Below are 22,263 nucleotides of genomic sequence, written 5' to 3' on the forward strand. Positions count from 1 at the left end.
ATTTAAATAGACCACTTTTTTCTGCTCCACTGTAACTGAAATTACTGATCACAGAAAGTATACAACTTATGCATTTTGGTCCATCACATTTTCCTCCAGCATCATTAGTATACTATTAAGGTTCTCAGTTTATTATCAACATAATATATTTTGCTTCCAGAATGCCCAGTAAAGCTGACAATTCTCATTTAAAGTGATAAAAAAAATTTTTTTCCAAATATCTATTTAACAATCTTAGATCTGAGTTTTGGCAAGACAATTTAATGCATACAAAGTGAAAACACTACATTTCTCTCCCTTTCTTCCCCCCTCCCCTCCATCAGTCCCTCTCTCCCTCTCCCTTTTCCCCCTTTTTCCTCTCCCTTCCCCTCCTACAGATAAAACCTCAGGTTTTCACTATTTTTTTTCTCTTTCTTAAACAGCTCAATTTTTTTAAACATGCAGCTTACTTATAATCTAAACACAATTTTAAACCTGATTGTCACAAAAATATTTTAAAATGGAGATGAAATGTATAAAGGCACACATAGATTGTCAATGGTTACATCGGTTAAATCACATTTCTTTAGAAACAGAACTTCTGCTCCTGTAAACAATGTTTTTTCTCACACATTTAAAGTGAGGTTAGTGCTGATATAAAAGTATTGCTACACTCACAGTCTGAGTGTTTCCACTGTGTATGAGGTACATTTTCTCCAACCATACACTCTACTACTCTTACTCACTTGAGAGTAAGAGTCAACAGAAGCCTGCAGGCTAAAACCATTCAATACTATTTTCATCAATACGGGAATGACAGCAAGTAACATTACAAAACATCAGAGATCAAAAATGTTTCTTGCTGGAGTCCAAGATTTTAACTTATACTTCATTACATGAACATATTGTTTATATAACTTCTTTGGAACAAAATTATTCTGGAGATGAATAATTCCTTCCTGAATACTTCATCCAAGACTATTCCTTCACATTTATCTTCTGACACTTTGTTGTTTCACCCATATGATTTAGCAGTCACCAAGAATCACCTTTCCTTTGGTGGTCTGTCATAACGATCTCTTATGCTTTTTGTTAGCTGTTTGATAAATATTTTGTATATTTTTCCACAATATGTATGTACTGTCTTTTGTAGTTCCAGTTCTAAAGGTTTTAATAAGGAACGGATGTTGTCATCTTCAAAAGAACACTAGAAAAAGAAAATAAAAAGGCAAAGATATGTATAAAAATTATTTTCCAAACAACTTCAATCTGTTTAATATTAACAACCTCCATTTAAAGTCTCACAGAAACTATATGCTCAACAAATGTTTTCAATAAATTAAAGAGAACTATTATCTCTCATTGAGAGAAAATAAGGCAGTCATGGTAAATCTTTGGGGGAATCAGGGAAAGCTTTCTAGAGAAGAGTGATGAGGACAGGGCATTCCAAGTCAAGAGAAGATCATGTGCAATGGCAGAGAAGACCTAGAGACACTGGTGTAAGCAGACAACCAAAAGCTCTGAAGACAGCTGGGAAAAACTAACCAAAGCTGACAGGTAAAAAAAAAAAAGCTTTACCATGTACCCCATCTCCATTCCACCTTCCAAAAATCACCCTGGTAATAGTGTTGAGGTTAGGCTGGAAAAAATGAGGATAGAGACATGGAGTGGGAGAATTGCAACATGATAACATAGTTCAGCATATCCCAAAGAACTCTAACTGCGCAAAAGGATAAATACATTGAGAATGGCCAAATCTTCATGGGGATCCAGATCAGCACTTTAAAATTCTAAAAAGTAAGAGAAAATACATCTGTTGAATGTTGTCTGGCCCACTAGTTTCAAAATATACTTTTGACCAGAATCCTTTTTTACTATAAAACAATTACTATCCCAAGGAATATATTTTAAAAAGACTGGTAGTATTTAAGTGGAAATAATTTGTGATCTTAGTATTTCCAAACAGGTGTATTTTATGATTCAATATTTTCAACTATTTCAAATCTAGTAAGTGGCTAAACCAGAATTTTTCCCCAGCAGCCTAGCTCCAAAAGTCCACACACTTCACCACCACACAGCACTGCTTATCCAAATGTTAAACAAATTAAACTGTCTCAAGTCAGTTTCAAAAATCCTGCTGCAGGATGAAACTCAATGAAAGAGGAAAATTGGGAAAAGTGTTTTTTAACATGGCAGCCAGGTTGAAGAAGGCAAACTACAGCAAATGATATGCTGAGTAACACTTCAATGTGTACAAAAAGCATATTTGAACAATTGGTTGAGAGGCAGATAATAAAAAGAAGACCAAATCTTTTTTTTTTTACTGTACGATGACAATAAAATGAAAAGACTGTAAAGACTTTTTTTTTTTTAGTTGGAGTCTCACTCCATTGCCCAGGCTAGAGTGCAGTGGCATACTCGTGGTCACCCCAGTGTCGACCTGCTGGGCTCTGGCGATCCTTCTGCCTCAGCCTTCCAAGTAGCCAGAACCACAGGTGCGCACTACCATGGCCAGCTAATTTTTTTGTTTGTTTATTGTAGTGACGAGGTCTCGCCAAGTTGCCCAGACTGGTCTTGAACCTGTGGGCTTAGGTAATCTACTCACCTCAGCCTCCCAAAGTGCTGGGATTACAGGCTGAGTCACCGAGCCCAGCCTGTAAGGGCATTTAAGAATTAGAGAAAGACCACTGATTCTCAGGACTATGTAGTACTTGAGATTTAGTTCCTTGGTTTTCATGCGATTTAAATCCCAGTGTTTGTGGCTTTAAAAAGGTTTTTTTTTTTCCAGCACTGGAAAAAAAAAGTCCTTTGAAACAATGCCTCATGAGGTAGACCTCTTTCAGCCTACCATATGACACAGGCAATTTGACTCTTAGGGCAGATGATAAATTACCAAAATTTCCACCTATATAAACATAACCTAGAGACACTGCTTTTTCCATTCACATAATCTGAAATGCTTACAGAGTTGTGTAGTACATAACCTACATCTAGTTGTCCCTTTCCCAGAGGCCACATGTGCCCTTATCTGACTGTCGACCTATTTCTATACATATATATACTATGACTGACTTGTCCTTACCCTTACTTTCCTGCCTGGTACTCATCATGCTTACAATGCAGTTCAAATGTCAGCCCCTCTGGGAAGCCTTTCCATACACCGTTAATCATTCCCTCTTTTCATTGGAATAGTACACTAATTTTTAGGAAGGTCATTATAAGACTGTCAGTTGAAAGGTGGAAAATAGTGAGGTTATGATGACCATAATTAGGCAATTTGATACATTTTCAAAGAATGGAGCATGTGTGAAAAGTACATATAGTTCCATCCAACAAATCCTGAGTGTCAACTATATTATATACAAGGCAGTACTGTGGGAAGGAAAACATTCAAGACTCCTTCACAGAAATGGTTATGCAAATATAAGCAGGGTATAAAGTAAATCAAAGTTAACATAGAAACATCAAGAAATATAATAATTCAGAATGAAATACATGAAGTAGAAAATACCTTATAGAGCCATAAAATGTTTTGTTCCTATTTTGAATTTGCGATTTCTAAACCTAATATTTTATTGACTCAACAACTAATATTTAACAAATAAGCATGAACTGTAAAAACAAATTTGCTGGTAGATGTAGCCATGCATTTACATTTTAAAGATGGTTCACATTCTCTATAATTCATATTGTTCACTGCATTCCAAGGCTATGACTAAGTTTCTGTCTGGAACTTGCATAAATACCCTTGTCTGAATATAATTCTTTTAAAAAATTACATCTCTCACTGAATTATAGATAAGGGAAGATAAAAACACTAACCAAGAGCACCATAAAAAAACGATTAACTTCATTAAATTGAAAAATGAATAGATATATGCTGTAGTTAACACAGACCCAAAACACACACAAAAAATTCAGTATTTGAAATTCTTTTAAAAATAAGACTTTTAAAAAATCAAGTGTTATTAATCAACTTAAAACTGTTACTCAGATTTTTAAAGGTATATATTTTTATAAGCCAAAGAAAAGATCAAATACAACGAGGGAAATGTAATTTTCTAATAACAGATTTATAAAAAATATTCAAAGAAAACAAAGGAATCACATTTTTATAGGAATGCATTTCTTTTCTATCCTGCAAAGTCTCAGAACCTCAAAACTACTTTTTTTCATTTTTATCACCTTCTGACGACCCATAATAAAACATTATTAAAATACAATGTTAATTTCTGAAGGCATACAAGGCCTGCTACATTAAAATGAACATCAATACTAAATTTTACAATTCTTAAGTGAGTACAGTCACGTCATGATAAACAGATTACTTAGATACCTTATCTGTCAAGTTTATAGGACAAGAAACTTAGTAAACAATACACTAAAATAGCAGCTTACAATGCTGTTAGCATTCTGCTACCATCAAGTTGAGAAACACTGATTTCCAGGAGAAACTTCAATTTCTTATCATGGCAGATCCTCTCCTTAACATGGCACACCATCTCCACATCCATCTTCATCCCAGCCCCTGCTGACCTTCACCCCTCACTCCAAACTGAACAGTGCCGTGGATCTTTTCATAGCCTCTAAACCTTTTCTCAGGCAGTTCTTAACCCAAACTGCCCACTCACCTGGCAAACTCTTATTCATTCTTCGGGGCTCACTTCAAATACTTCCTCTATACCTACATCTTTCCTGGCCCTTCAAGGCAAAACTGACACATGCTTTCATAGTTCTAGTACAGTATCTGTCGCAGTGAGTTACAATTAAGTGTTTTTATTCTCATTGCTATCAGTGAGGCTACATTAGACCACAGATTTTAGTCACTAAATAGTGAGAACCTAGCAAATAGGGATCATCAGCTCTTCTACTGATCCCTACACAAAAACAAAATTAGCACTACTATGATTTACTGGTTTTGTTTTCACTCATATAAGCATAATCTAGCAGAACAGTTACCACATCTACATGAGAGCTGAGTAGTCACGTGTACTTCGCCCTGAGTAGCAGTGAATTAGCTAATATGGACAGTGATACAACTCATTAAGTAACAGCATAAATCCAGACCTCTCCTGGATTTATCACCAATCTTGGTGCTTTACATTCACAGAGAGCTGGTTTATGCATCCATCTAGAGATATATGAAGTATAATCCTCTTTCCATCAATATACCCTACTTACAGAAAAGTGGGCTGTAAGTAGAAGAAAAGAGAAGAGATATCTGAGGCAAGCAGACAGAAGGGGTAGTATAATTTTTCCCAAACTCATTATAATGCAAATGCTTAAAAGAGAAAGTCCCACTTTATAAAAGCAACGACAAAAAAAAGAAGAAAATTACAAAATATTCCTGGAAGACAAATGTAAAGGCAGCCCTTGTTCTTAGTTAGGATGATGTCTCAACAACATCAAAATGTCAAGTCTCTAAGTTAATATATGAAGCTAATACATTCCCAATAAAAACATCAACAAGCTTTTTTGTTAAGTAAGTAGACACTTGTGGGAAAACATACAATAGCTAGGAAAACACTGAAAAAGATAGCTATGAAGAGGGAGTAGCCCTACCAGATATTCAAACATAGCTAAAAAGCCTTTATGGTTAAAATAGTTTAGTATTAATGCATAAATGGACAGAACAATGGGAAAAAAATCCAGAGGTCACACAGAATTTTAGTATATGATAAAGTCAGTATCTCAAATCTTTTTGTTAAAGACAGACTTTTACATAAATGGTGTTAAGACTACAGGATAACCACTTGGAAAAAATCAAATAATATACATTCCTTACACAATACAAAAGAGTAAATTCCAAACAGAACAAAGGTCTGAATGTAATAAACGAAAGAGCATATGGTTGAATTCTGTTATAATCAGGTTCTATAACCTGAGTGCAGACAGGAAAAGGCTTTCTAATTCTATCCACTAAAAAAACAGGTTGAAACTCATCTTCAATAAAGTCACCACTAACAACCACTGAGGAGAGTGAACCTATCCAGTAAATGGTGCTGGGAAAACTGGCTGACCACATGCAGAAGATTAAAACAAGACCCCTACCTATCATCATACACACAAAAAAATCAACCCTAAATGGATGGAAGACCTGAACGTAAAACTTCAAACTATAAGAACCTTAGAAAATGCAGGAGACACCCTTATGAAAATTGGAACTGGCAACCAATTCCTGATCAAGTGCCCATGCCATAAGAGATAAGGAGACAAATGGAACTTCATTAAACTGAAAAGCTTCTGCAAAGCAAAAGAAACCATCAAGAGAGCGAGGAGACAGCTCACAGAATGGGAAGAAATATTTGCCAACTGTACATCTGACAAAGGCCTAACATCCAGGATCTACAAAGAACTCAAATGTGCCAAAAAGAAAAAAACAAACAGCTCTATTAAAAGTTGGGCAAAAGATATGAAGAGACACCTCTCAAAAGAAGACATACAAGCAGCCAACAGATACATGAAAAAAATGTTCAGCCTCACTAATCATCAAAGAAATGTAAATTAAAACCACACTGAGATACCACCTAACTCCAGTCAGGATGGCCATCATCAATAACACAAAAAACAACAGATGCTGGAGAGGATGTGGGGAAAAGGGAACACTTCTATACTGTTGGTGGGAGTGTAAACTATTACAACCTCTGTGGAAAACAGTTTGGCAATTCCTAAAAGATCTAAAAATTGACCTTCCACACAACCCCACAATCCCCCTTCTGGGAATATATATGGAGGAACTCAAATTACTCTATGAAAAAGATACCTGTACATACATGTTTATTGCAGCATTCTTCACAACAGTAAAAACACGGAACCAATCGTGCTGCCCATCAAAAGAGGACGGATTTTTTTAAATGTAGTATATATACACGATGGAATATTAGCCATAAAGAAGGACAACTTGGGTGGACTTAGAGTCTATAATACTGAATGATCTATCACAGAAACAAAGAACTGAGTACCACATGTTCTCATTCATAAGGAAACCCTGAACAATTATCATAATACTATAAGAGAGGGGCTGGCAGTAATGGGAAACTGCCAGGGAACAGGGACGCACACCTCATCAATAAGGGATCTCAAATTAGGTGAAATGGGGACCAAAGTGAGGCCCAAACTTTGCCTACATAATGATCATTTGTATACCTAACCCTGAATTGCACCCCACATCTTTAAAATAATAAAAAAAAAATCCAGGCTTGGAGGCTCAGCCTGTAATCCTGGGGAGGCTGAGGTAAGTGGATTGCCTGAGTCCGTGGGTTCAAGACTCACCTGGGCAACTTGGCGAGACCTCATCTCTACAATAAATAAAAAAAAAAGTAGCCGGGCGTGGTAGCGCGTACCTGTAGTTCCAGCTACTTGGAAGGCTGAGGCAGAAGGATAGCTGGAGCCCAGCAGGTCGAGGCTGCGGTGGCCGGAAGCAGCCACTGCACTCCAGTCTGGGCAACAGAGTGAGACTCCAACTCAAAACACACACACACACACACACACACACACACAAACTCAACAAGTTGATAAACTCAATAACAAAATTTTTAAAACACTTAGATGTTACCACTGACATTAAAGAGAAAATATAAAAGTATATGTTGGAAAACTTTGTGTAATTAAAAAACTTTAAAAAAAAAACAAACTGAAAGGTATAAAGTGCCAAAAACAAAGTCAAACTGGAAGACACATTTCCCTTATTCATCACACTAATATCCCTAATACATACAAATAACTTTTTTTTTTTTTTTGAGTTGGAGTCTCACTCTGTCACCCAGACTGGAGTGCAGTGGCCGCTCCCAGCCACTGCAGCCTCGCCCCACTGGGCTCCGGCAATCCTTCCGCCACAGCCTTCCAAGTAGCCGGAATTACAGGCACGCGCTACCATGCCTGGCTGATTTTTTTATTTATTGTAGAGATGAGGTCTCGCCAAGTTGCCCAGGCGGGTCTCAAACCTGCAGGCTCAGTCAATCCACTCACCTCGGCCTCCCAAAGTGTGGGATTACAGGCTGAGCCACCGAGCCTGGCCACAAAGAACTTTTAATAATTAAAGGGAGGAAAGGGAAAGAAAGACCAAAACTCCCTCATGGTAATGGCTGTACCATTCTGCAAACATGCCAAAAAAGATTGAATTACATACTGAAATGGATGAACTCTGTGTTATATAAATTATGTCTCAATAAAATTATTTTATTTATTTAATTTTTTTTTTTTGAGACATGGTCTTACTATGTTGCCCAGGTTGGTCTCAAACTCCTGAACTCAAGCAATCCTCTCACCTCGGCCTCTCAAAGTACTGGGATTACAGGCACTGTGCTCGATCATTAAAGTTATTCTTTAGAAAAAACCTATAAAAAGGTGAAGTAAAGACCAAAGGGAGGACCAAACTTTACCTGTACAATGATCGCTTGTATACCTAATCCTGAATTGTACCCCACATCTTTAAAATTTAAAGAAACCCTATAGAAGAATAGGTGGAAGACACAAAAGAAGATTCATTTTAACAAGATATAAAAATGGTTTTTAAACATATAAAAAGGTGTTCAATTTCACTCACATGATAAATGCAAATTAAAACTAGACTAAGATTCCATTTCTCACCCATCAAAATGACAAAACTTTAAAAGCTTGATAATACACTCTGTTGATGAGGATATGGGAACAGGCTGTCTCATAAATTGCTGGCAGGAATATAAACCATCCCTTGATGGGAAAATAGGCAATAACTCTAATCTAATAATCCCACTTCCAGGAATTCACCCTGAAGATTTAACTCCTTACTGTGTGTGTATTTGTGTGTGTGTGTGGCACAGCTATGCACTGTTGCATTACTTATAATTCAAATTACTGGAAAGTACCAAAATGCCCAAGTATAGAGATAGGTTTAATAAGCTCTAGTACATACATAAAATGAAGTGCCACACAGTTGTTTAAAGAAAAAAACGAGGAAGATATCTCCAGAATATTTTAAGTGAAAAAGCATAGAACAAATGAACATATACAATATGCTACCCTTTGTGTATGAAAAGGGAAAAAAACAAAACAAACATAAATACATCTGCTCATCTTACAAAAAGAAACACATTAAGGACAACATAGAAAACAACAGAATTTGTAACCTATACACACTTTCATCTAGAGGCAGGGGAGAGGAGAAAGGACTGAAAACAAATCCTAAAATCTTTTTAGTAAGTTGGTTGGGTGGAGGGGGGGTTTTAGATGTAGAGGCAATGGTATGAATGGAGCGTATCTAAAATTATTTCTAATGCATCGTAGGATTAAGCAAATGAGAAAATGAGTTGATGTTAAGAGTCAGGATTCTAACAGAAAAAAATGAGATATAGTATACATAGGGTAGAAGAAGACAAGAAAAGAACCTTAGAGGAATGGGCTGGAACTGGAGGCATCAAGTCTGAATACATGGTACCATGCACATGCACCTACACTTCTTTGTTCTGTCACCGAAAGGGCTCAGAAGCAAAGAGATCTTTGAGGAAATAAACATGCCTAACATTCAGAGTCTACTAAAGCAGTGGTCCCGAACCTTTCTGGCATCAGAGACCAGTTTCACAGAAGACAATTTTTCCATGGATTGGGAAGAAGTGTTGGATCATCAGGCATTAGATTCTCATAAGGAGTGCGCAACCTAGATTCCTTGCATGCACAGTTCGACAATAGGGTTCGTGCTCCTACGAGAATCTAATGCTGCTGCTGACCTAACAGAAGGCAGAGTTCCACTCCACAGCCGCTTACCTCTGCTGTACAGCCTGGTTCCTAACAGGCCACGACCAGTACCAATTCGCAGCCTGGGGGTTGAAGACCCTGGTACTAAAGGGAACTAGAGCTTCTTTGACAGATGACTAATTTCAGGGGTAGGGCGGAGAAAGCATAAGACAAACCTGGAATATTTTGTAGGGACAGAAAATAAGAAAGTATTCAGAAAAATGATGAGGACACATGAAAAAGGCACAAGAAGTAACCAAAGACACTCCCAATGGTCAAGTCTGGAACAAGTTTAGCATCAACATAATTAGATGGGAATAATGTATATTATAAATCATCGTGGAGAAAATAAGTATCCAAGAGTTCATGCTGATTATATATAGATCAATAAATGGGCAAAAGGGGTGGGCTCTTCCTTACAGTAGTATGCTAAGTTCCAAATGATGTATGCAGAAGAAGTGCTAGTGTTGGACAATTATTAATTTGTAATTACCTTAGTCAAGATTGGTTTAAGCAATAACTAACAATGGGTGCTAAATCCAGTAGGAAAATTTGATGAGAAGCAGAGCATTTACATGATTTTAAGAGACTACGCACAGACTGCTTATAAGAGGAAAAATAACTATGCTGTGGAGAAACTGAACATTTTGATTGGTCAAAATTGACATCACAAATGACAGGCAGATAGACAAAGGTGACTGTGACAGCAAAAGAAGAACACATCACCGTTTATATTACTTATACTGGCAATTCTGATCAGGCCTGTATATCTTGAACCTAATCATAAGGAAATATCAAACAACCCGAAATGAAGAATATTCTAATTTAAAATGGTGTGAAGGAGTTTTATTGCCCCAAAATGCCAATGTCTTAAAAGATAAAGTTTGAAAACCTGTTCCAGCAAAGGGAAGTATGAAGTAAAGACAAATGATGGCATATTAACATATCAGTATTAAATTTTATGAACTTAATATCCATACTGTAATTAATGAGAGAATGTCTTTATTCTTAGTATTTAAAAAACAAACAAAAACTTAAGTTTTCAAGTAAAAGAACTCGATATATGCAATTTAAATCATTCAGGAAAAAAACAATGTAGTGAGAGAATTAATGACAAAGCAATAAGGCAAAATGTTAGCAACTGACGAGACTTGAGTAAAGGGTTAGAAGCCCTTTGCATTATTCTTGCAAACTTACCATAAGCTTGAAAGTATTTTCAAATAAAAAGCATTATTTAAAAAAGTAAATCTTACATTTTTCAGTGCTTCATAAACAGCTCTAAATGCTGGTTGCTTGTCATCATGGTAAACACCTCTGTTCCCATGAAGAATAAAGATGCCTTCTTCTTCTGCTTCTTGGCAATTGCTTCCATATATACAATGATCCGGCCGATAATTCCATTGACACGGAAAAACAAAAAGGCTTTCTATGTGAAGAAAGAAGCAAATACTCCTAATTCCACAGAATTAACATTTTGCAAACATTTTAGTTTAATAATATAGCTCTTACAGGATAAAATTTAAGATAATGAAAAATACATTTGGCATTTAAAGCCCTTCTAACTAAATAAATATTCAAGAAAAGTTTTACTCTGCCTTCAACGCAAATAGTGATAACCATAAGACAAAAATCAAACAAGTGTAATTCTTCTTTTTTCACTAAATATTGTTTTTTTTTGCACATGCAGATAATAAAAGGAATTTTAGTAATTACCTGGATTATGAAAAAACATGATATTCAATAGATCCTGATCGCCCCATGTAATGTTTAGCTTGTATTTTTTAAGCAATGGCATAAGTATGTCTCCCCATCGTAGTCGTACGGTTGTCATATCATTCTGTTAATAAAAACATTAAAAAGATCCTCAGACTTCCAGGATTAAATGGCAGCATGATGACAGTTGTTCATTCTTCCCTTAGTAACTATTAAGAGCCAGAAGGAGAAATGCAAACTCCTATTGTTACAAAACCAAGTGACATTTGTAGCCCTAAATGTGAGGAGAGCTGTTCAGTAAAAGAAAGGAAGATAACAGATGTCTGAAGTTGCCATGTAGCAATGATAAAACTAGTAAGTCAGGAAAGGAAGGGAAAGTAAGCAATAATTGTAACTGTCCTTATCTTAAAAATGCAGATAATTTTAATACCTATGTCTGTATCTACGTCTGAGTTGTTAAGGATTAAAACTGTTAATATATAAACAAAAAGTGTTTGGAACAGTACCTGGCACACAGTAGACATTCGATTTTAGTTATTATTATTTTTACTATGATCACTATTATTCTCTTATCTTTTATAATTGGCAGTTCAAAGAAATCTTTTGAAATTGATAAAACAAGCTTTAAAAAAATACAAATAAGCTAAATACTAAAAAGCAATTTGCTTGACAAAAATCAAGTAGGAGACAGGAGAAGGTGAAGACAAAGAAGTAAAAATATATCAGTTTGTTTCTATTTGTAGCTCCCATCCAAGAACAGGATATGTCTTTCTATTTGTTTAAGTGTTCATTTGTCTTCTTAATAGCATTTAAAAAAAATTTTTTTTTTAAGTTGAAGTCTCACTCTGTCGCCCAGGCTGGAGTGCAGTAGCACATTCATGGCTACCCCCCCAGTGCTGACCTGTTGGGTTCAGGCAATCCTTCCACCTCAGCCTCCCAAGTAGCCGAAACTACAGGCATATGCTGCCACACCTGGTTTTTCTGTTTGTTTTTTTTATTGTAGACATGAGGTCTCACCAAGTTGCCCAGGCTGTTCTCAAACCCGTGGGCTCAGGCAATACTCTCACCTCAGCCTCCCAAAGTGTTGGAATTATAGGCTTGAGCCATTGCGCCCGGTCTTAAATATTTCTTTGCCAATTTCTTTCAAGTTTGTTCCCAGGTATTCTACCTTTTTTATTTTAATGGGGGGGGGGGCTTCCATTTATCTTTTAAAAGGTTGCTATTTACACATTTAAAAACTCAAGCAGGCCAGGCTCAGTGGCTTAGCCTGTAATCCCAGCACTTTGGGAGGCCAAGGCGAGTGGATTACCTGAGCCTGTGGGTTCAAGACCAGCTCGGGCAACTTGGCGAAACCTCGTCTCTACAATAAATACAAAATTAGCCAGGCATGATAGTGCGCTCCAGTAGTTCCCACTACTCAGAAGACTGAGACAGAAGGATCGCCGGAGCCCAGCAGGTCAACACTGGGGTGGCCGAGATGCCACTGAACGCCAGCCTGGGCAACGGAGTGAGACTTCAACTAAAAAAAAACAAAAAAACAAAAAAACACACTCAAGAAAAGATTTATTAGGGAAAATCACTGGGTCCAGTCTAGCAGGATGCATGCAGTCCCATAAACTTTCACCATTCCAGAGGGAAGCAAGTTAGGACTGGGCACTGCAGGCAGTACTGAAGTTTACACTCCAGAAAAAGGACCCTAGTCTTATGATGCCTCTCATACTATGAAAAGCTAAGAGGAGGCACAGATTTAACCAACCCATTTTAGATTGAAAACTTTGCTATCAGAGTAACTTGATTTTTTTCCTATTTCCCCAATAAGAAGTATAGAAATTAAGAATAAGATTTAGAAACTTTTACAGTAAGCTAATAGAATGATATTATGTCTGCTAAACATAATATTTTTCTAGTAATCTACTTTGATTTTACAAAAGTATTGGCTCATAACATATTGGAAAATGCTAGCAAAGTTGTATCCTATCATTGAGTATTGATTTATTGATTAACTGGGATGTCTGCACATCAACACTGTTTTTAGCAGGAGGTCATTCTACACTAACAGCATGGAAGTACCCCTGAGGTCAGCGAACACAGGAAATGGCTTGTTTATCCTTAGAAAGCAGCAATTTCTATATTTTAATTTTAAATGCAACCAAATTAATCATATATTCTTAATGTTTATAGTAGTTTCTAACAGATTATTTTAGGTTTTCCTGGAATACAGACATGTCAATTGCAAAAAAAAAAAAAGAAAAGAAAAAGATAAAGAAAATTTTACATCCTACCTAACTTTTTTAAACCGTTCTTTCACTTGTCTAATACAAGGCTTTATTATTCCTCTACTGCTAATAAAATACTACTTAGGCTGGGCGTAGTGGCTCATGACTGTAATCCCAGTACTTTGGGAGGAGGAGGCAAGAGGACTACCCGAGCTCAGGGGTTCTAGACCAGCCTGAGCAACATGGCGAGACCTTGTCTCTGCAATAAATCAAAAAATCTGTCGGGCATGGTGGAGCATGTCTGTGGTTCCAGCTACTTGGAAGGCTAAGGCAGAAGGATCATCTGAGCCCAGCAGGTCAAGGCTGTAGTGGCCGTGGGCATGCCACTGCACTCCAGCCTGGGCAACAGAGTGAGACCCCAACTCAAAACAAACAAACAAAAAAACCCAAAAAAATCACTACTTAGTAGTTACGATAATAGACATCTTTATTTTAACTGTAAAGCCTTCTGAACTGAAATAAACATGTTATACTAATAATCTATCAATTTATATTTTATAATTTTTTTTAAAAGATACTGAATTTTATCAGATGCCTTTTCAGTCTATATGAAGATGTTGATACCTTGTTATTTAAAAACACAAAATAAAATACCTAAGAAAACAACTGAAAGAGGGCTCAGAAAGTAAGTACATACTTGGTACAATGTTCCCTATCTGGGGAATGGGCCACCTGAGACCTGATCTCCACCACTACACAGTATTCCCATGTAACAAATATGCATGTTTATCTTCTGAATCTAAAATTTTTAAAAAATAAATTAAATAAAAAATATAAAAACACAAAGTAAAATACCGAAAGGAACAGCTGAGTTGAAAGAGGGCTCTGGATGAGAATCTGAGGTAAGAAGGAATGAAACCAAACACTATGCCTTTTAGACCTATATGACTGTTTTAAACTATCCAGAGTAAAAACCAGTATTCCACAGAGTGCAGTGCACAGTGTGCCAACTTGATTTTTTCTAATTCCCTAATAAGATAAGTACAGAAATTAAGAATAAGGTTTAGAAACTTTTATAGCAAGATAATAATGTTATGTCTGCTTAATATAATATTTTTCTAGTAGCCTACACATATTTTACAAAAGTATTGGCTCATGACATATTGGAAACTTTAAAAAATTGATTATTCTCCATAAACAGTGTGAGAAGCATTATTATAAGCTATTCTATGATCTAAAAATAAGCTCAATGAGGGTATAAACAATCTATCCTTTAAAAAAGAGAAAGCCAGAATTCATGGAAAACCCACATATTTAAACTACATTGATCTGCTACAATTGTGTTATCCTCGTGTGAAATTTCTTAAAATAAACACAGTAACTATAAAATAATCATAATTTATTTAAATCTGGAAAATGAAATAAGACTCACCTAAGGAAATAAAACAATACGTTATTGAAAGGATAACTCTTTGAAATGGTCATTCAGCATGTTAACTAATATTTTTAGGATCTGAAAAGGAAAGAGTGAATTGCACAAGGACAAAGACCAGTAACACACTTGACAGAACTGGCGGGGTCCTTGTACAATCCCATGTTCAAGTCTCACTTGATCCTATCTACTCAAATATATATAAAGACGTGTATATGTTTAAAGTTTAAAAACCATTATAAATCAAATATGTACATATTTGATTATATATAAGAAATATATCTATTCAAAGAAAAGCAATGAGAGATAAAATTAGAGTTCAAAAGTAAAAAAAAATCCTTTATTACCTAAATAAAAACAAGAAAAATAACACCAATACTACTTTTCCAATGATACAACCCAGACTATCTAAGACAACCAATGAAAAACTATGAGAAATTAGTTTAATAAAGAAATATTATATGTAAAAGGAGTTCAAGTCAATAAGAAGCAGAAAAACAACCAAGAAATGAGCAAATGATGTGGACAAATAGCCATTTGCAAAAGAAGAAATAGATACAGTTAAAATTTGTATGAAGATTTTTAGTTGCACTGGTAGTATAGTCAGAAAAATAAAATATATGTGTGTGTGTAAAATGTATTTTTCAGCCATACAACTATATATCCATACCAGGTACACACAAACAATAAAACCAAATCATCCATTCTCCACATCACATGCACATTAAAAATGTGATTTTTGTGTACCGACATAGAAATTAGTCAATTATGTAACTACTAAATGAAAAAAGCAAGCTGAAGATGTATAAAAATAAGTATAAGTGCTAAAGTACACATATACTCATTTCAAAATACATTTTTTTAAAGGTCCAAGGAGGCCAGACTCAGTGGCTCAGCCTATAATTCCAGCACTTTGGGAGGCTGAGGCAAGCGAATTGCCTTAGCCCGTGGGTTCAAGACCAGCCTGGGCAACTTAGCAAGACCTCATCTCTACAATAAATAAATTATCCGGCCATGGTAGCATGCGCCTGTAGAGATAACGTCTCGTCATGTTGCCCACGCTGGTCTCAGATCCCTGGTCTCAGGCAATCGTATTGCCTCTGCTTCTCAAAGTGCTGGGATTATGGGCATGAGCCACTGTGCTCAGTCTATTTTTTTGAATTTTCATAAGCATAATTGAGTTTTGCAATTTTTAAAACAGAAAAATGTAGTTCTAAATTACTAATCTTACAAACCTATGACCAAAATGCATGTGTTATACTAAGAACAATTTGTTTCAATTTTAGCAGTATGTACACTTTTGAAAACGGATGAATTTATTATCATTTTCAGACTATCCTATCTATAAGTATAAAACTGGCAGGTGGCTACTCACATTATGCTACTACAATGCCAGAACCTGGGAATTCATTAATTCCCAAAGATTAATTATTTCACTTTAAAAAGTTCTACTTCTTTTTGCAAGATGTTCATTGATATTATTCTGCTCACAAACTATACATTAACATAATAAAAGTCCTACATCACATGCATCTTAAAAATATGTAAAAACAATATATCCACCTTATACAAAGTGTTCTATTTCCCAGTATGTAATTCATTAATGGTCTACTTTCTAAAACCATCTGACTGTCCTTTGTCAGTAATTACCTATTGAGTTGCTATTTTAAGCCAGTGCCATGCAAAATATTCTGAACATAAAGGTGTACAGAAGATACATCTTGCCCTAAGTAGAGAAAACAGACAAAAAATGCTTAACAAAGTAATACAGAAAAGGACATGAAAAGTAAACAGACAAGGATATGATTCCCAAGATGCCTAATTTACATTCCTTGGTTTTTCTCTAATAAGTAGATAAAGGTTAAGAAATGCCCTAATCAGATTAGGTGTGGTGACTCATGCCTGTAATCCCAGCACTTTGGAAGGAATCAGTTTTTTTAAAAGAGAGAAAAGAAATGCCCTAATCAGGACTCAACACTGCAGATATGATCACAAAGCAACAGCTTAATCAATGCTACTCATTGCCTATCAAACATTATGCACAAGAAAGAACAAAAAAGTAAAATTTTTACTATTTTTAACTTTTCAATATATGTAACTATAACACATCAGGTTGGAACTGAACAGTCATGTATGATAGGAACTGGGTGACAGAAAAGCAAATGAAGAATTTAAAATACAACCTTAATCCTGAATAGGTAGTCTTGTGGCTTTTCGTGTGTTAAGAGCCACACAGTAACATTCAAGGATCTGTATGAAACAGTTTAGATGGTGATTACAAGCAGTTCAGTTATACTGCTAAAGACCTAAAATTTAAGATCTGTGCCAGATATTGTAAAATTGGTAAGAAAGGCCAAGACAATGCTTGCTACAGATACTGACCAAAAAAAAAAATTAAAATATATAACAAAAGGAATTTAAAAATCAATACACTTTGTAGAACCATCTCAACAACCATAAATATATTATTTGATTATGAAGCAAATCTGAGTATGTTCCCACAAAGCAAGAATAGGGTTGTTTGTAACACAGAGATAGTAGGTGTTAAATAAACTCTATCTACTGAATTAATAATATATAACCAAGCCTCTCATATTTTTTTCATTAATATGCAGAAGAAAAAAACTTTGAAAAGTTGAGAAATTATTTCAATCCCCATATCTATATTTCTAGCTGACTTAGAACATGCCACACATACACACAACAAACACACACACACACACACACACACACACACACACACACACACAAAGATGAAGGGAAGAAACTATTAAATTATTTAAGAATGACATTTAAATAAATAAAAGATATATTAAAAAGTAATGGATTGGCCAGGAGTGATGGCTCCAGTCTATAATCCCAGCACTTTGGGAGGCCAAGGTGAGGGGATTGCCTGAGCACACGGGTTTGAGAACAATAGCCTGGGCAACTTGGTGAGACCTCATCTCTACAATAAATCAATAAAATTAGCCAGGCATGGTAGCATATGCCTGTAGTTCCAGCTACTTGGAAGGCTGAAGCAGAAGGATCACCTGAGCCCAGCAGGTCGATGCTGGGGTGGCCATAAAGTGTGCCACTGCACTCCAGCCTGGGCGACGGAGTGAGACTCAAACTCAAACTCAAAAAAAAAAAAAAAAAGAAAGAAAAAGAAAAGTAGAAAAAAGAATTTAAACTACATTGCTGTATTTAAAATTTTTTTAGTCAAATAGGGTTACATTAAATTATTTCCACAGTTGTTTGCAACACTACTATTAATTCAATACATTTATATTAATGTCTATAAATTCTATAAATTTCAAATATAGCTATTGAGAAGTCACATTATTTCTTAGGAGATAATCTTACAGCACCATCTTCTGGTATAATATCATTGTGCATAGTCTAACAATCAGAAAATAAAAATCATGCTATTATACTGATTGTATTTGTAAATTTTTATGGTACATATTTAAAAATTCAAGATATATAACACACTAAGTAACCAAAGAAAATATGTTCTCTGTTAAGCAAGAACAGAGGTTACCTTGCACTGGTCTCATTAATGCATTCAATTGTGGGAGACAAAACTGAATTGAAATCAGGATTTTGGAAAGGTCCAGTAAATGGAAGACTAAAAGCCTAAGTCTACCAGATTAACAGAATATAAGAGTGATGGGTCCTAGATGTCCGACTTCTAAGATGGAAGTATTAGCACATACCGAAAATAAGTGGAATCAGTTCTAAATGAGGTAAAGTTATAAATTACACTTGTAGAAAGGATAAATTAATTCTATTCCACCAGATGCCATAAGAAAAACATATGACAAATATGTACACATACAAACACTTATACTCATATCATAAAAGATATAATATCCTTTAATGTTTTAGTCCTAACTAGATACAAAGGAATAAACAGTAAGTCTACATCCCCGGAGGGAAAGTCAACAGTGGGTATTTGCCCAGAAGTCACTGTTTTTAATATTAACTTAAGTAAGTCCATTTACTGTCTCTACTTTTCAGCTGAGAGAATTGACATTTGAAACTAAATGGCTAGTAGTTAAGAAGCGCACAGATGGCAAAGCTATACATAAAGCCAATTTGACTCTAGGGCCCACAATCTGCAGCAACTTGCAATCTACCATATGCGACTAATCCACATGAAACTGGTAAACAGTAGAATATACTGATGCAATTACAACATACAATCAGAATTTAAACAATCTGATTCATCTACTGACCCCACAATTTGGGGGATTAGAAACATGCATGGATTTTTAAAGTTAACTTACAATACCACCATAATAGCCAAATTAACATTTAGATCAGCCACTGTTCTAACTCATTTACTCCCCGCAAAAGCCCTTAAACACTGGTATTGCTATCATTCCCACTTTATAGACGAGGGAAATGAAGCCTAGAAATGTTCAAGTCTTACTCAAGGTCACTGAGTTACTAAGTGAGGGTTTGGGCCAGACCAACAGGCTGCAGAATCTGTGCTCTTAACCACAACTCTGTATTGTACCTAAGGTGCATCATACCTTAGATTCAAGTATTCTATGGCTATACAACTACAAAATAATAACTAATCCTGGAATGACATTCTAGGGAGATGATGTTCACTATTTAGTACACTGTATTTTCTTTGTTATAATGTCATCTGGTTTGACATATTGTAATGTTCTTTTGAACAGAATACATGAACACACTTTTCTTCAATTATCCAAGATAAATATAAAACTTCAGAAGCGTTCAATCTAGTTTATAATAAAACTAAATTGGAAAGCAAAAAATTTACAGGGAAAAAGGAGAAATATTAACCAACTATCTGTATCAGTGACTTACCCTGAAATATTTCCTTCTCATTCGAGTCATGTTCATCAACATAACTCCAGAGTTTACTCCAGTTTTTCCATAGTATGGATGTCTGGCAAAGCGATTATACCATCCTATTCGAGGTTCCTCATGTTCTGGTGCCATTGCAGCAATTTGTGTGGAATTAAATTTCTTTAGTAAAGACCAAATGTCATCAACAGGTCGTAAAAAAAGGATATCAGTGTCAACATACAATAGTGAGTCAACTTCTTTCAGGATTATCTATGAGGAGAGATATTTAAATCATTAACTATAATTCTACTCATAAAAAACATAACAGAACCTTTATTACATAAGATACTCATATACCTAAGATACTCATATACCTAAGAGATAAGCTAATTTACATTTTAAAGTATAAGATACTCATATACCTAACAGATAAGCTAATTTACATTTTAAACATAAGATACTCATATACCTAAGAGATAAGCTAATTTACATTTTAAAGTAATTTTCCCTAAATCTATCATTTTTGACAACATAAAGATACTACGATAATCTTTACATTAACTTTTTTTTTTAAGTTGGGGGTCTTATTCTGTAATCTAGGCTGGAGAGTAGTGGCAAGATCATGGCTCACTGTAGCCTTGGTCTCCTGAGCTCAGGCGATCCTTCTACCTCAGCCTCCTGAGTAGCTGAGACTGCAGGCACATCTGACAGATCTTGAACTCCTGGGCTCAAACAGTCCTCCTGCCTTGGCCTCTCAAAGTACTGGGATTACAAATGAGCCACCACACCCAGCCCTATATTAACTTTTACAGAAGAAAAGCTATAAAAACAAACTAAAACAAAAAACTCAATACTAACAACTGAGAGACTAATAGAATAAATATCTTTGTAGGTCAGGAGGGAAATGTTTTTCACAATGGAAAATAACATCAACTGAGGTAAATGTATAGCTTGAATCCTAATTTCCTGAGACAAATACAGAAATAAACCAAACAATACTAATAGAGACCTTCTAAACTTGTCCCTCGGCCTGTAACACGGGCACTTCTATATCACTCTAGTATCAACTTATAAGTGGTAAAACGAAACTGGAATCCAGGCAATTCAGATTCAAAGTCCGTGCTCTTATTTCTATGTTTATCGTCTCCCAACAAATCAAAGGAAATATATACCTAGCAAGGGTGAAGACAACACTTGTCTTGGAAAAAAGATTGGCTATGTTGCACTTTCTGAGAGATGTTACATCTCCAACATGTGTCTTCCATGTGGATTATTTTTATTTTTTTGAGTTGGAGTCTTACACTGTCACCCAGGCTGGAGTACAGTAGCGCACTCACAGCCACCACAGCCTTGACCTGCTGGGGTCAGGTGATTCTCTTGTCTCAGTCTTCCAAGTAGCTAGAACTACAGGCGTATGCCACCATGCCTGGCTAATTTTTTTTTATTTATTGTAGACACAAGGTCTCATTGAGTCGCCCAGGCAGGTCTCGAACCCCTGGGCTCAGGCAATCCTCTCTCCTCAGCCTCCCAAAGTGTTGAGATTACAGGCTTGAGTCACCACGCCCAGTCCACATGGATTTTTTAAAGGTAATTTTTTATTTCTGCATTACTCATGAACTTTAGAATCCAACTCCTGTAAATTTAAATTTACTGCCTTATCCTGGTCTATTAGTAAGATTCAAAGAATAGGTTAACCTAAACCTTTTTAGTTAAGAATGCATATAATGAGAAGAGCGTGATCCTCATTTTGCTGTTTTTCAAAGCTACTACCTCCTGCAAATGAGCAGCTACTGGGCTGAAATCACCTCATTCCTCCTTGAGTTCACTATCAGCTAGTTTAACATGAAGCTAGAGGAAAAAATCAGATGGTTGACTGCGGATCCTGAGTAGGGAAAGTTCATTTGCTCAAAGACCTCAATTAATAGGATATTTGTATGTGTGTGTGTCTCTCTCTTTTGGGAAGGGGGATGAGGAGAATTTTGTTTATTTTAACTTGGGATCTCACTGTCTCCCAGAGGCTGGAGTACAGCGGCACAATCATGACTCGCTGCATCCCTAACCTCCTGGACTCAAGCAATCCTTCCACCTCAGCCTCCTGAGTAGCTCAGACTATAGGCACACACTACTACATCCAGCTAATTTTCAAAAAAAATATTTTGTAGATACAAGATCTCACTATGTTGCCCAGGCTGATCTCGAACTCCTGGGCTAAAGCAGTTCTTCCACCTCGGCTTTCCAAAGTGCTGGGATTACAGGCATGAGTCACCGCACCTGGCCAAGAATTGTTTTTAATATCAAAATTCTGCATCTAGCCAGGCTCGGTGGCTCAGCCTGTAATCCCGCGCCTTTGGGAGGCTGAGGTGAGTGGATTGCTTGAGCCCGCGGGTTCGAGACCCGCCTGGGCAG

General features: G+C 36.0%; 1 protein-coding gene across 1 annotated transcript in view; it reads right to left on the minus strand.

Moving 5' to 3' along the window:
- Nucleotides 1-373: 373 nt before the first annotated feature.
- Nucleotides 374-22,263, minus strand: part of LOC103259692 (glucoside xylosyltransferase 1) — a 64,168-nt gene continuing 42,278 nt past the window's right edge. The window contains exons 7-10 of the mRNA XM_021711973.1: nucleotides 19,876-20,127; nucleotides 11,404-11,527; nucleotides 10,944-11,116; nucleotides 374-1,186 (exon numbers count right to left, since the gene is read on the minus strand). Coding sequence (XP_021567648.1) covers nucleotides 1,025-1,186; nucleotides 10,944-11,116; nucleotides 11,404-11,527; nucleotides 19,876-20,127 — 711 coding nt within the window. The 3' untranslated portion in view covers nucleotides 374-1,024. The remainder of the gene's footprint in view (nucleotides 1,187-10,943; nucleotides 11,117-11,403; nucleotides 11,528-19,875; nucleotides 20,128-22,263) is intronic.

The sequence above is a fragment of the Carlito syrichta genome, unplaced genomic scaffold (assembly GCF_000164805.1).
Source record: "Carlito syrichta isolate Samal-C Ts95f unplaced genomic scaffold, Tarsius_syrichta-2.0.1 Scaffold302956, whole genome shotgun sequence".
Lineage (NCBI taxonomy): Eukaryota > Metazoa > Chordata > Mammalia > Primates > Tarsiidae > Carlito > Carlito syrichta.